Raw genomic sequence first — 15370 nt, forward strand, 5'->3', positions numbered from 1 at the left:
TGAATAATTATAATTTGAAAATATTATCAGTCAAAACAAGTCGGAGATATGGGTCTAGAAGTTCATTCATTAAAACAAAATGGCTGCCAGTCAGCCATTTTGAACCTTATCTGAAAAACAAAATTATTTGCATCAAGGTCCCATAATGTCTAATGTATATACCAAGTTTGAACAAAATCCATCTGTAAACAGCCGAGAAATGGTTGATTTTTAGGATTTTTTAGCACAAAAATGGCCGCCATTTGGCCATCTTAAATCAGATCGTGAAACAAAATGTGGTGCATCAAGGTCCTATAATGTCTAATGTATATACCAAGTTTGAACAAAATCCATCTGTAAACAGCCGAGAAATGCTTGATTTTGATGATTTTTAGCACAAAAATGGCCGCCATTCGGCCATCTTGAATCAGATCGTGAAAAAAATTGACGTGCATATGTAAAATATCATGTATGATGTATGTGTGAAGTTTGATTGTGATTGGTCCAGGCATTTCTAAGATACAGGTCCGGACGCAAGCACAGACGCACGCACGCACAGAGGTCAAAACATAAGTCCCCGTTTTAGGACAGCGTCCGAACGGGGACTAACAATGTGACTTTTTTTAATGACAATCCTATGGCATGTGCATTTACAGTATCTCTAACAAGAGTTGTGCGCATGTTCAAATGCAATCATGCATGCATCGAACTGGTCCGAACACGTGTTCTCAGTTATGCACGCGGAAGTAGTGTGTTGCATCATACCCTATAGTTTCTGAAGTTTTCACTTTTTGATGTCGATGTCACATTCGGGGGAGACTCAGGGGAGGGGTCTGAACTGTTAGTTACATATCGAGAGATGAACTCGCCGAGTCGCACAATCGCGTCGCAGAGTTAATTTTTAGACGCCCGTACATACATGCCCCGGGGTAGCTGCAGTTCTGTAGCTCTGGATTTCGCTGGTGTCCGTTTTTGGCGTTTTCTGTTGCATCGGTAGTCTGATTCGGTCGTCTATTGGTAATTGCGAAACCCTAGAGCTACAGTACGAGACGTAGTCAGTTACCATACCGGACGACACAAATCCGTGTCGGCCAGGTTATTGACACTTTATTAGCAAAATTGGCTGTCTACGCTCACCTGTGTATGATCGATCGTTATCTAAACACATTTGACAACTATTCTGATTTGGATGTTCTAAATTACCGACGTTATCTACTAAAATCAGACGAATACCGGCGAAAACCCACTATTTACGCTTCAAGGTCAGCCATCTTGGAAATTTTGACCCATGACGTCACGGCGCGTCATAGTCTCGCAATTTCACGAATAAGCCACTCGATTGGAGTTGTGTTGAGATTTAATGAATATTATGGATGAAAACAACCACAAATATATATGCAATGTATAAAAAAAATCGAAACATGGTATCAGAAATAAAATAACATAATATAAATTAATAATTGTATTATTTTAATTATTTATTTTGAAAAAAAAAATGATAATAATAAAAATGAATTGTGGGTATTTTCTCACACAAGCCAGTGTTTGCTACACCTCCATATCCATTACCATGTCTATGTGTATCAACTGTGGGAATGCATTTGAGGTAAAGGCAAAAGGATATAAGAGACATTCTCTTGTGAAACAAGTTGGTAAAGTAGAGTGTGTCAAGGATGCACTGGATGAAGTGTATGAAACAAACCTGACACCCCTAGGCCACAAATCTGATGCACCCAGGTGCCTATGTCAAGATTGCTATGCACTTCTGGAAAAATCTAGAAGAAAAATTAGAGAAGGGAAAGAAGCCAAGCAGGGTTTTTTTGCAAGATGTGCTGAGGGTACATATCTTCATCTTAAAAGAAAAAGATGTACTCCAACCAGAACACCACGCACTCTTAAAAAACATAGAAATGTGGAGGATGCTGATGAAAACCATTATGAAACAGCAAAGGTTAGTGTTATATTAAATACTAGTGTTAAATAAAATAATTTATTTAAAGTGTTTGATACTCTATTCATTATTTGAAAGGAAAGTGCCACAATTTATTGTACTACTTTCTCTCAAACATTGATTGAATGGCAAAAACCTAATTTCACATGTTTCAAATCTTAAAAAAAAAAATGTTACAATAACCCTAATTAAAGCTTCTTTTTCAACAGAAATTAACATTTGTGAAAAGAGTCATTCTTGCTGTTAAGAGACATGATTATGAGTCTGCTATTAGCATTCTGTATCACAGAAGTGTTCGTGCACGGAAACAAATTGCTACTGTTATAAGCAACAAGGTAGGTTTTAAAGTTGTTGTTTTTGGTGTGTTCAACCAATTGTCTTTGGTTCAACACACTTTTATTTATGAGAATAATAAAGTTAGAACAAATCTGATTGGCAGTTAGGCATAAAACAAAGGAATTGTAAACATCACATGGTTTAGAGGTCAGACAATGATGACTGGCATTTGTGCTAAAACAAGCCAAGGACACAAAGTTAGCAAACATTGTGGAAATAATCATCTAAGTAGAGATGTTACTAATTAATGCAAAATGATGCTCCTAATGGTTAACCTCAGATTACTGCATAATCAAACAACTAGTTGTATACAGTATTTTAAATGTCATTTCCAGTAATATAATGCAAGGAAAATGTTTGATATTTAATATTTCTTTTTAATATATTTAAACTTCTTTGACTGAAAATTATTATAGGTAAGGAAGGAAGTTGGTAATTACATTAAAAAAAGCAGACCAATGACACTTTCTAAAGAGACATGCGAGTCTTTTCAATGGGAAAAAATAATTGAAGAGGTCAATTGTGGTCTACCTCTGCTGACCAGTATCATCAGAGCAGCTTTAACTACCCAACGTAGTCATAATCTGATAGACATGTAAGTAAAGTTTGTTATAGATGACAATTTTTCAGTATAAATTTTATTAAATGTGCCGCAGGAAAGAAAACAAGGTTGTGTGAATTATCACTTATATAAAGTATGCCAGTTTAGAAAAACAAAAGTTTTTAAACCATATTTGGGAGAGGGTGTTATTCAATTGAGTGTTGATTGGATTTATCACTTACTTAATTGCATAATATTTAAAGAAAACTGCTTTAGCATTATTTTAAGAATTAATGGCATTTATTTCATATTTGTGTTTGTAGTCGTTCTGATGGTAGCTGTGGCAAACTAACTCCAGCATATGGAATGATTATGTGCAATTTGCTACATTTAAGAAAAAGAAGAAAATTTAATATAATACAAGCATTTAACTCCATTCAAATGTATAAAAGTGGCTGTAGTCAGAAGGTATGGAACATACATAACAATAATTTCATGCCAACCAATGTTTAGACATTGTAAATACACAGACTTTTAAATTATATTTTCATGTCAATCTCTGGCTTCTGCACAATCTGTATTATTTATCTGCTTTATTTATCAGTATGCAGTATGCCCACAGTATTTACTAATCTAATTTTATTAAACAACTGACTTTATTTTAGATTATGTTATTTTTTTCAATTATGCAGCTTTTCAAGTGCTTCCAGCATGTTGGTATTTGTTTGGGCGTAAATGGAACACGTGGCACAATAGACAGAATGAGAAAAAACTTTGACAAAGAAATGTATGACATGAAAAGCAAGATAGAGGTAACGTATAAGAATTTATTTGCATAGCTATTGGTGATGAATAGATAATGGATACAATGAATGTCAATGTGAATACTATTAACAATAAAAGTGTATGTTAAAAGTCATTTTAAATACATATTTTGACAGGAAGAACTAAGAGATGATGCTCCTAATATCAGTAGTGATGATGGTGACATAGATGTTGCATTTGGCGATGTTGATAATATGGACAGTAGGCCTAATGTTCATACAACGGATGGTGTAACTACCATTCCTCTTCAAGAGTTAATGACTAGTCCTACTACTAGCAGTGAAAGTGATTGTAGTGCCAGTGAAAGTGATTGTAGTGCCAGTGAAAGTGAAATTTCCATTACTTCTGCAAGCAGTGATGATAAATCTACAGAGGAGGATGGTGTTAGTTACAGACGTTCTCTCTTTGGACCAGACACAGGTGATGGTGGAATTCAACCATTGAATGAATGTAAGTTATATATAGTGTTTTGCACTAAAGAGAAAATTAACATTGTTGTAAATTAGTTTTTCCTTCATTTTGTATTGGGTTTTGCAGCATTTACATATTCTGTAAAGCCCTCAATTATAAAAATGATCAGTATATGTTATAGTTTCATACCCATGCAGCCCTAGTTTATTGTGACAATTATGCTATTACTATGAACCACCAAGCATGCATACTCATATTCAAATTCATTGTTATCTGCAACAAATTATATTATTTGTACTTTAGACCAGGACCAGTAAAATGCATGGTCATTTGATTGACATAACATAGGAAATGTATGGCTCCATGGAGATGGCAGTTTGCTACCAGTTGAACTTGCACCGGCAGCAGTAGCCTTTCATAATGTTTACCCACTTGTCTGTTTTCATTATATTTTCAGGTCCTGGATACAGTCTGTGCTGGGACAATGTCCAGAAACTAAGTTTATCTCGGTATCATACATCGTCTAAACAGAACAAATTTTTAATGTGGGCGATGTGTTTTGCTACACAGAACAGAGTACCTGCTATGCATTTAAATGATGAAAAACGAGAGCTGGCTACAACAATTCCATTGAATTCTTTCCTTCCCTCTCAAGAGGATTGGGATGCCCTTGAAAAACGTATGGCAGTTGTTGTTTCAAGGATAATCTGCAAACATCTCACACATTTTAAGAGCTCTTATTCTGATTGTGTAGTGGAACATATTATTCATGAACAGTCTGAGTTATCTAAGAAGAAAAGTAAAGTGGTAAGTTAAGCCTGCCCCTAAATACCAGGTGTATGTAAATTAATATCTAGATAATATCATATTCTTAACATGTGTGCATGTGCAAGTATTCTGCATTATAAGCATGTGAAATTATGATATAGGATAAAGCAATGATGTATTCTTTCTTTATCATTGTAAACAGATAAATTTAGGAGTAGTGCAAGAAAACCCAGGGAGTAGCAAAGGGGTGCTTGCAATAATGAAACACCTGAAAAAGTATGTGCCAATGCAGCCAGATGGAACCCCATATACTATACTGTGTAATGGTGATCAACAGTCAGTTGAAAGAATGATTGATGCCCGCATATCTATGGCTGCTAGTGAAGACCCAGCTAATAGGCTAGCTGGACTTGAACCGGCTCCACAGGAGTTTCATAGACGTGGCATTGTATTACAAGTAAGAATCTACCTCTGCTCTTATGTCATATTAGTATTATTAGTACATATTGCATTTTGCTGTATTAAAAGTGCTTCTCTAACTGAGTTAAACAACAGCATTTTATATTCTAGTTGCAGGCATAAATGTATGGAACTATACAGTCATGTGCATCTTGATTCGTGTAATTTATTGTATGAATAATACTACACAACTTGGTGATCAGTATCATAATTTCCTTAGATACAAAGTTTATATCTTAATGGTATTGTAGTAATTAGTAAAACTTTATATTTTCTAGGACATCATGGATAAGATGTATAATGCTAAAAGTGCTGGCAGTAAAGGCACTTTATACAATATAAAGACTGTTTTTAAACACAAAAATGTGAAAACCAAAGTAATGGATAACATGAATGAAGTGACAGATTTATTAACATTCACTACTGAGGGATTGGTGTCACTGCTTTGCATCAAACTGTTGGGATTAGATGATATTGATGACAAACCTGCAAATTCTCCTTGTGAAGAAAGGAAAGAGTTGAGACAACAATACCTACAGACTGTATCAAAGAATGTAGTTACACATTTGTGGCCCGTTATAGATACTTGTTCTATTTCACAAGCTGCTGATAGTGATGATGAAGAAGATGCAAGAGTATTCTGCATATGTGACCCAGATGAAGGTATTCTATAAATTTATGTCACAATTTTCTCAATCACAAGACTTTCTATAAATTTCCAAATTCATTTTTTCTCCTGGCCACTAACAATATCGGGTGGTAGTCAGTATGTGTGTTAAATTGGACTATAACCAACGTGAAATTGCCAAAAAATAATTGTTGGTTCTATACCTAGTGAATTTGTATGAAGCTTACTTACTAATAATTTTCTTAGTAATCTTCATCAAGTGCACAAAAAAATAATAATAACTATAGTGTTTCTGGTCACAGTGTGAATGATTAATTTTCATTTTTTTACTCAGAAATTAACATCAAAGCTAAAAGTAGTCAAAAAGTGAGATAAAATATAAAAAATAAACTTGTGTACCAACATCATGTTTTTAAAATGATTTTTTTTCACTCTGCTTTAAAGGGCTTGTACTACTGCTAGTGTGTTGTGTTAACACAAAAACATAATTTTGTGGGGGTTATGTATTGGGTTCTTCATGTTATTCATTATCTTTAGTATATGTCAAAGTAAGGTGTCACAAGTATTTATGTTTAAATTTTTGTTTTAAAAAAGGTGTGGATTGTGAAACCTGGATTGAATGTTCCGCTGGCAAAAGTTGTGCATTAGGAAGGTGGTACCACATTGAATGTGTAAATTTAGAAGAAGATAACCTTCCAGGAGAAGATGAAGAGTGGTGGTGTTCACCAGACTGTGAAAAAAGTGTTTCATTTTGTTGTAAGGTGTATCAACCTGGTATAGAAGTTGTTAAATGTATGGCCGGTAATAACTGTCTGAATGGTGAACGTTTTCATGTTGACTGCAAAGGATTAGTTGAGTTGCCAGGTAATATATATACATTCATCAAGCCCATAGACACTTTCTTTTGTAGACTATATAATTACCTTCTCATGTATATTTATTTAAGAATACAGATAAGCTGTATGATTCAGAACTTGTTGTCATTATGTAAATATAAATTGGTAGCTGCAGTGTATTTGCTTGCTTACATTCAAATGAAGAAGTGTTTTAAATTTGTACTTTAATTATGTTTGCTAACCTATAGACAAACTTGTAACAGACAGCCACACAGCTATTACATTTTGTTCATCTGACAACATTTTATTATCTAGTTGATGACTGGTATTGTTCAGTTGCCTGTTACAAGTATAAAGAAGCATCAGATAAAAAGGATCACATTGCAGAGTACACCACTGCATTGACCTGGAAAGGTTTGAAGTATTTCTGTGAAAAAGATTCGGAAAGAGAAAATGATGGTGAGGCAATGATGCGGACCTGGAGAATCAATATGATTGATTTTTGGTCAAACAATCACTACAAGTATCTTATACTTGGGCACAGATTATTGGCAGGTAATGATATGTTGCTATAATTATAACATGATTAAGTGCATAGAGGTACATAATTACTGTATTTGCTCTATTAATAGCACATATCGGTACTAGTGTAAATGACAGAGGTACTGATAAGGTGATATTTTGATAAATCATACAATTTAATAAATCAGTATACAATCAATGCAACTGTTGGCTTACAATTGGAGATGCTCTTTTAATAGAGAAAATACGGTAAAAGTTGCAAGTCAAAAGTCTCCATCACAAGGTATCTCTCACTATTATCACCACTACAGACAAAATCTGAAAGCTTGTATAAACCCAGACACCCATAATTGGCAAAGCACAACGTTGCAGAGAAGAACATTTTTACCTCTCCAAATAATAGTTTTCTTCATGTTTCAAGTTTGAAAAAAATGTTGGTGTGAATAATTGAACAAAATTTTACATTAAATTGTCTTTTATTTTCAATACAATTCTGAGAGTGCTAGTACTGGTACCACTGCCCCAATAATGTCTACAAAATATGTACAGTAAAACATAAGCTTTTACTATGCAAGATTTACAGATACTCTGATTAAGAGTAGATTGGTTTCTTATTAGAGATCATGCACTATGGTGCTAGTTTTTACAGTTAATCATCATGGGCAAATAAATAACCACACATGCAAAGTTATTAAGACAATATAAAATCACATTTATAGGCATAAATGGTTGGATGACACAAAGAATTAGCCATGAACTAAAGTATAACAGGACTGCAAATTTGACAGGTGGAGCTGGACATAATATTCCATTAGATTTGGTAAATGAATTCCTAAATAATGAATTCAAAGGTAAGTCTCTCTGACTAAAGTTAAACTCTTAACAGATCTTGCATGAAATGGGATACATAATGCAATTTGAAATGAATAATTATACATGGTCAAGCAATTAATGAGCTATTTGGAGCACAACCAAAGTATAGGTACATTTTGTTTTAGCCCAACATACAGTTCTAAAATTAACCTAAACAATGAATATACTAATCAGCTTTTTAATATCACCAGATATAATTGTCACCCTAAAGATCCTATACAACACTTTGAATTATCTACATACCGTATTTGTCTTTTATGTGTTAAATACATCTTTAGATGTCTTTTCAATAGCCATAAACCCAATTGAATCATGAACTGTATAATTACATTAACTACATAACAGCTTAGCTAAATCAGCCAATATATCATGCTTGCTAAAAAGACACGTTTTACAGTGTACATGTACATACAATTTGGTTAAAAGTATTTCTGCAGACAGAAAGCACACACTAAACTTGCTTTAATATTTTTTCAGATAACTTGAAGCACACACATGGACAGTACAGTGATTCTCAAGTTGCACGTACCAGTCAATTGGTCGGGAATCTGGGCTCTAAGATGGACCAAGCCTATTTTTCTAAGGTCATTGACATTCATATTTCAAGGACAAGAGCATCCAAAGAATCTTATGTAGATGATGTTAGGAAATTTATTTTAACATACAGACATGATGGCCTTTTTGATGTAGTGGATGGCAGGCGGCATAAAGATTTTCCTGACTTTGAAAACAAAATCACAATAGAAATGCCACAGAAATTAAGAACCAGATTGCACAAATATTCTACAAATTTAGATGCTGAAAGAAGTTGTCTCCCAACTGAGTAACATCAATTACAATAAATAGCGCCAAAATATATGTGGGGAAGGCTAGCAATTTGCCAAAATGGTCACTGCAGCACTGTATTTTGCCACCAATACATACTTTGTTTCCATGATATTCTATATACGTTTTTCATGAATATTATCACAACATCTGTTGACAAGTGTACATATGTTTTATTTATATCTAGACACAATGTAAAGTATAGGAAAGACAGTTTTTAGACATTAAGTGTTGATATTAGATTTTTACTGTTTTGTATTATGGCTTAAAAATAAAATTACGTGAAAATAAAGTATTACACAGTATTGGGTCATTCCAGTTTATATCTGCACCCCTTCATGCATAGTTATATTTCCAAATCACAATTCACCATATGATATGATGGAAATCCAAAAGTATAATCCTTGTAGTGTTAGGGAGTTCATTTGTGTCACCTTGATAGTTGTTTCCATACATAAGATTTCCTGGTCTCTTTTATCAAACAAGTATACAACCTGAATTATGAAATATTTTTCCCATAATATTTTTGGAAAATTCTGCCTCATCAACAAAGGGTGCAGATATAAACTAGTATGGCCCATTGTAAGTCCTGCCATTCTTCTACAAGAATGATAAATATGCAGATTTGGGTAGCAATGTTCAGACCTTACAATATGTTTTGAAAAGGATGGAAAGTTGAGTTGTTTATTTCTGCAAATCAGTGTCATTATTACACTCAAATGTATCAATATTAGATAATGCATGTGGTCAATATATGTTGTAATGAAGTTTGGATTAGTGTGAAGGGGTTGTATGGCTATACTCCAGCTGATAAATGTTGGCATGGACAGGCTCCTCTACAGATACAGCAACATACACAGTGATGACATGTACATTTTTCCCCACATGCTTGTGTACACCTATCTCGGTTAGTGAGACCCTTCAGGTATTCTGCATCCATTTCAGGTATTGTCAGCTCTTGAAGAATTGCAATTCTGAGACACTTCATTTTGCCTGTATTCAAGTTATTGCAAAGTTTCTTCATATCTTCGTCACACCTTACAATATCGGTTTTAACTGCATAACAGTAAGCCTCACCCTTCCTTGTGACATCTCTCCCACATCGCCCAACTTCTTGCCAATATTGCAAAATATTATTGCTCCCTCCCCAGTGCAGTACCAAATCGACATCTGGGATATTGATCCCCATGCCAAATGCAACAGTAGCAACAACGCATCTGATTGTGCTGTCTGATAGAGCAAAGTTCTCCAGTACTCTTTTCTGGTCCTCTAATTCCACATTGGCATGAAAGACATCGACCATTCTACATCTTACATTTTTTTTCTGGTCAATGTATGCATGGTTGCCCAAGTAATTCATGATATTACTCCACTGTCTACCAGTTTGGGTTTGAGTTCTGGAATTTGTATTGACAACACAGTAGTGTTAAATTTGACATTAAATTAATTTATACTGTTAGTAGAACATTTGCTTATATAATACATTGTAACCATGTAATACTATGAAATCAAAACGTCATACTTTAATTAAAAAGTGATAGTCATCGCACTGCTCATGTGCATCGTTTGTGTTAATAAACAATTTATGATTTACCGTTAACACATCACTTTTCTTACAAAAATTGAACCAAGCAAGCACATTTCCCTTATTTCTTTAACTTTATGGAAGCTCTCTTTCAGTCACAGTTGTATTTGTATTGCTAATGTAAACATTGCATCATGGGGTGTGTTGTCAACAAACTGCATGGAGTTTGACCTTGCTCAAGCACAGTATGATGACTAGTATTGCCCTTTAAGTGATCAAGTTTTACAAAAAATATCATTTTGGATGTACTTCTACTGATGATGTACTTCTAATAAAGTTATTTTTAATTTCTGATAATAATCATGTATAATTCGCTGAGAGGAGGTAAACAGAAGATGAAATATTTAGACCTGGTCTAGTCCATATTGTGAATACCCACTCTGGCAATTAAGGGCTATACATTATATTTTAGCCTGTTAATGCCACACTTATCAGTATACTGTAAAATACTTTATTTTCGGTTGGATTTAATTTTCACTATTTCCGCTGAAGGAGTGATTCAGTGAATATACCTTTTTTTCCTTTATTTTACATTCAAATCACCAAAAATCAGTGAAAAAAATGCCATACAAAACATCCAAAAAGTCTTTTCAGGGAAAATTAATTCCAGCTAAATTTAAGTATTTTACAGTATTTACTGATGCAGCAATATACATGTAAAACTTCAAAGTTAATATTTTGATTACACTGTGTTTGTAGTTTATAAGTAAATCATGTACGGATAAAATAAACTCTTAAAAAGTGTTGTCTTTCAAATGGCATCTAATTGTGCTATAGTCTTAACAGGAAACCTCCAAGTTAATTTATTTTTTTGTAAAAATGTTCATGGTTTTGTGCAGAGTGACAATGCAGTACATTTCCAATAATGTCAGAACATGTAATTATTTTTTTTTACTCCAATTACAGTGTAAATGTATATACAGAAACATAACAAAAGAACAAGCATGCAATATAATATATGTGAAAACAAAACATTTATTAGCATAAAATTAATTAGTTTACAAAAATATTTACTTCAAAGACTAATAAAAATTTGTTCGTGAGAGAAACTTTTATCTTTTGTTACCGAATATTTGATTATATGCAACATAGATTAATTAAAAATACAGACCTCATGTATATAATTGCTTTTCTTGCATTTTTCCCCATTAATTTAATTTCATCAATATACCACCTAACATCCTCTAAAAACTTCATTCCTGGCTGACTCTTCATTGATAAATAAATATTAGGCCTATATAAAATGACATTTTCTTACATTAAACATTTTAACTATTCTAAAATAAAGATCAACATTATGTAATATTGTAGTTATTTACCTGTCAGGATGCCTAGCTATTGTAAAAACTTCTTTGTCTTCTAAATGCAAGGTGTTTAAAATAATCTTCTGTACTTTATCTGTGCATGTAGCACTCAATATGGCCAAACTTGCTCCTGTGAAATGGCCTCGGAAATCTCCAACTCGCTTGTAAACAGGCCTAAAAGTTTCTCCCCTACAGGTATTATGAAACTTCCATGAATATATGATATAAGCATGTATCAAATGAAAGGCATAGCATATTTTTGAAAATAAGAACACAGATTCACAAATTCAACATTGGTTTTTGTGTTCCTTTTTTTTGTAATATGACCAGGGTAGTTACCAAACTCATTTAACATAATCTAGAATCAAGTATAAATATTTGTATGCAACAATATAAATTTGTTCAATGCAATGTACAATGAAAAAAATGCTCCCATGTATGAGGGAGATAAAAACACAATTAAATATGTAAATGAGCTATTAATTAGGTGGCAACTCATAACTACATATTATACCCATCACCTGCCAAGTTCAGTCACAATAAATTTCAGTAGTTTATAAGATACTAACAAAACTTAAATATCAGTTAAACCTGCAAAGCGACTCATTAAGTGAACTCGATAGTGCATTCCTCATAGATTAATACACAGTATGTTTTTTAGTCACATTTAAACTAACAGTTCACAAAATATCAACAAAAATTCAAAAATCAATATGCTAATGAGCACATTGATTAAATTAAAAATCAAGAGTACATTTCTTATAGCTAAACACTACGTCGCTATTAAAAATTTTGTCACATTTGGACTAACAGTTCACGAGATATATAAATCAAAATAATAAAATATGCAAAAGAACCCGTTAATTGAATTGAAACTCTATATGGCATGCATGGTGCAAAGCTCATATGGAAATGTATAAGTATGCTTATACCATGTTTAGTCAATAACACTACCGATAGAAGTTTAATTAAATATGCAAATAAGCTAATTAATTAAGTTGCATCTCAATAGTGCATATCTTATATGGAAATATAAAGTATGCTAAAACCAAGTTCACAGATATCAATAAAAATTCAAAATTAATTAAATATGCAAATGAGATTGTTAATTAAGCTGCATAGTGCACACCTGGTAAGAAAATATAAAGTTTGTTTATACTAAGTTTGGAGTCATTTCGACTATTAGTTCATAAGATATTAACAAAAAATTAATTGATCAGTAACCTAATTAATGTTACAGAATTATAATTCCTCTTCAGTCTATTCAACTGTACATGTGTACCAAAGTTCAGCTAAATTGGATCAGCAGTGTCCGAGATACTAACAAAAGGGGAAATTATTTAATTGGATTTATCTTGAAGTAAATATGGCAATGAGATTACCATAACAATAGAAAACAAGAGACTGCCACTCCCATAGAAATAAACATCAAGTGCAATGAAATTGAAACTTTCCCCTTTAAAAGACATCTGTGTTCATGCAGGGACAAACATGGTTAATTCCATAAACTTTCTATAAGCTTTTGAGCTAATAACATGGACATGACATCATAACAACGATTTCTTGTATTATAAACTAATTTTTGCCATTACTTTTACCTGAATTTATAGTAACTTAGGAATGTCATAGGATAAGTTTAATTCTGTATAAAATATGGATGTGTAAAATAAATTCACTAACTAAATTTATTACCATGTGCAAATAACATGAGCCTCATCCAGTGCTACAAGACATACGCCTTTCGTGTATATTTCTGATTCTAAAATAAATGACCAGTCATCTATTTCCAAAACACTCTCTGGTGACATAAAAATTACACTGTATCTTCCTCTTTTCAGACCTTAAAAAATAATAGAAAAAAATTTGAGTCACTTTTGATAAAAGATATTTTATTTTTTGGTTGTGTAACAAAGTTATTATTATTTTTATTATGAGCTACTTCTATAAAAAAAACTTTATTTCTGGTTAATTTTTATTTTGAGAGCAAAAATAAATAAACTCACCCTCAATGGTCTCCACCTCCATTTCATCTCTGTTTACAATGCCAGCACATTTTATTCCTTTTAATGACCAGTTGGCCACTTGATCCATAACCAAACTTTTTAGTGGACTCACAACCAGGGATATGTGGTGAATACCAGGCTCTGCTTGGTCCAACAATAAAGGCGGGGTGATGTATACATCAGATTTACCAAAACCTGTAGGCAATATGCCCATGGTATGCCTTTTATTCATAATATTTGTTATGAGCTCCAGTTGGTCCTTCTTCAACTCATAACCTAATAAGGTTTCCATCTTAACGCCAAACAACTGCCTCACAACTTCTGTTGTGTATGAACTCATTTTATTGTACAACACTGGCTTGTGTGAGAAAATACCCACAATTCATTTTTATTATTATCATTTTTTTTTTCAAAATAAATAATTAAAATAATACAATTATTAATTTATATTATGTTATTTTATTTCTGATACCATGTTTCGATTTTTTTTATACATTGCATATATATTTGTGGTTGTTTTCATCCATAATATTCATTAAATCTCAACACAACTCCAATCGAGTGGCTTATTTGTGAAATTGCGAGACTATGACGCGCCGTGACGTCATGGGTCAAAATTTCCAAGATGGCTGACCTTGAAGCGTAAATAGTGGGTTTTCGCCGGTATTCGTCTGATTTTAGTAGATAACGTCGGTAATTTAGAACATCCAAATCAGAATAGTTGTCAAATGTGTTTAGATAACGATCGATCATACACAGGTGAGCGTAGACAGCCAATTTTGCTAATAAAGTGTCAATAACCTGGCCGACACGGATTTGTGTCGTCCGGTATGGTAACTGACTACGTCTCGTACTGTAGCTCTAGGGTTTCGCAATTACCAATAGACGACCGAATCAGACTACCGATGCAACAGAAAACGCCAAAAACGGACACCAGCGAAATCCAGAGCTACAGAACTGCAGCTAGCCCCGGGGGCGACCAGGTGCCCTTCCGTACAGGCTCCATATGTTACCGATAATCGGAATGATAACCCCCAGTGATAATCGTACACCAAGTCAGACAATATAAAAACGATGTCACGGTAAGATAACACACTGTCACACTGAATACTATACCTGATTAAAAGCCTTAGTGATGTGCTGATATATAACGAATACAAACAACAGACTGGTCCACGCTACTAACTGTACAGACTGGTTGGAAACGAGGCTTTTATATATATATATCCGTGCTCATGAATATATAATGAGCATGATGCAATCGCACCCACCGGAGAACGTTGTCACGTGCCAACGGCATGTTCTGTCTGTACGCGTTAATTAAAATTAGAATTAAATAAATCTATTTTGTTATAACATTATCGACAATATTATCACTCACTGGGAGCTGAAGGTATTATAAATACTGAGCCAGTAATGAGAGACTCTTCTTGTCGCAAGAAATAGATTATATTATTATATTGTTATATTATTAATCACTTAATAATATTATTAATTACTCATTTTTGCTTGTTTTATGGATTT

The 15370-nt window shown here is 33.3% G+C and overlaps 2 protein-coding genes across 2 annotated transcripts in view; one reads left to right on the forward strand and one right to left on the reverse strand.

Moving 5' to 3' along the window:
- Window positions 1-15042, reverse strand: part of LOC100369831 (galactose-3-O-sulfotransferase 2-like) — a 34680-nt gene extending 19638 nt beyond the window's left edge. The window contains exon 1 of the mRNA XM_085498124.1: window positions 14963-15042. The gene's annotated coding sequence lies outside the window, so the exon portion shown is untranslated. The remainder of the gene's footprint in view (window positions 1-14962) is intronic.
- Window positions 932-9249, forward strand: LOC146747403 (uncharacterized). Its single transcript, XM_085498123.1, has 13 exons — window positions 932-1930; window positions 2140-2265; window positions 2683-2861; window positions 3131-3275; window positions 3500-3619; window positions 3749-4082; window positions 4501-4850; window positions 5014-5268; window positions 5549-5933; window positions 6493-6762; window positions 7050-7289; window positions 7976-8107; window positions 8607-9249. The coding sequence occupies exons 1-13, from the start codon at window positions 1475-1477 to the stop codon at window positions 8954-8956; spliced, it is 3342 nt and encodes a 1113-aa protein (XP_085354249.1). The 5' UTR covers window positions 932-1474; the 3' UTR covers window positions 8957-9249.
- Window positions 15043-15370: the final 328 nt, after the last annotated feature.

This window comes from Saccoglossus kowalevskii, chromosome 4 (assembly GCF_978046115.1).
Source record: "Saccoglossus kowalevskii chromosome 4, keSacKowa6.1, whole genome shotgun sequence".
Taxonomy (NCBI): domain Eukaryota; kingdom Metazoa; phylum Hemichordata; class Enteropneusta; family Harrimaniidae; genus Saccoglossus; species Saccoglossus kowalevskii.

Coding starts and splice junctions, on each gene's coding strand:
- LOC146747403 (XM_085498123.1), top strand. CDS start 1,475: ATGATAATAATAAAAATGAATTGTGGGTATTTTCTCACACAAGCCAGT. Junction 5,269..5,548: donor GACGTGGCATTGTATTACAA/GTAAGAATCTAC, acceptor TATATTTTCTAG/GACATCATGGATAAGATGTA. Junction 6,763..7,049: donor AGGATTAGTTGAGTTGCCAG/GTAATATATATA, acceptor TTTATTATCTAG/TTGATGACTGGTATTGTTCA.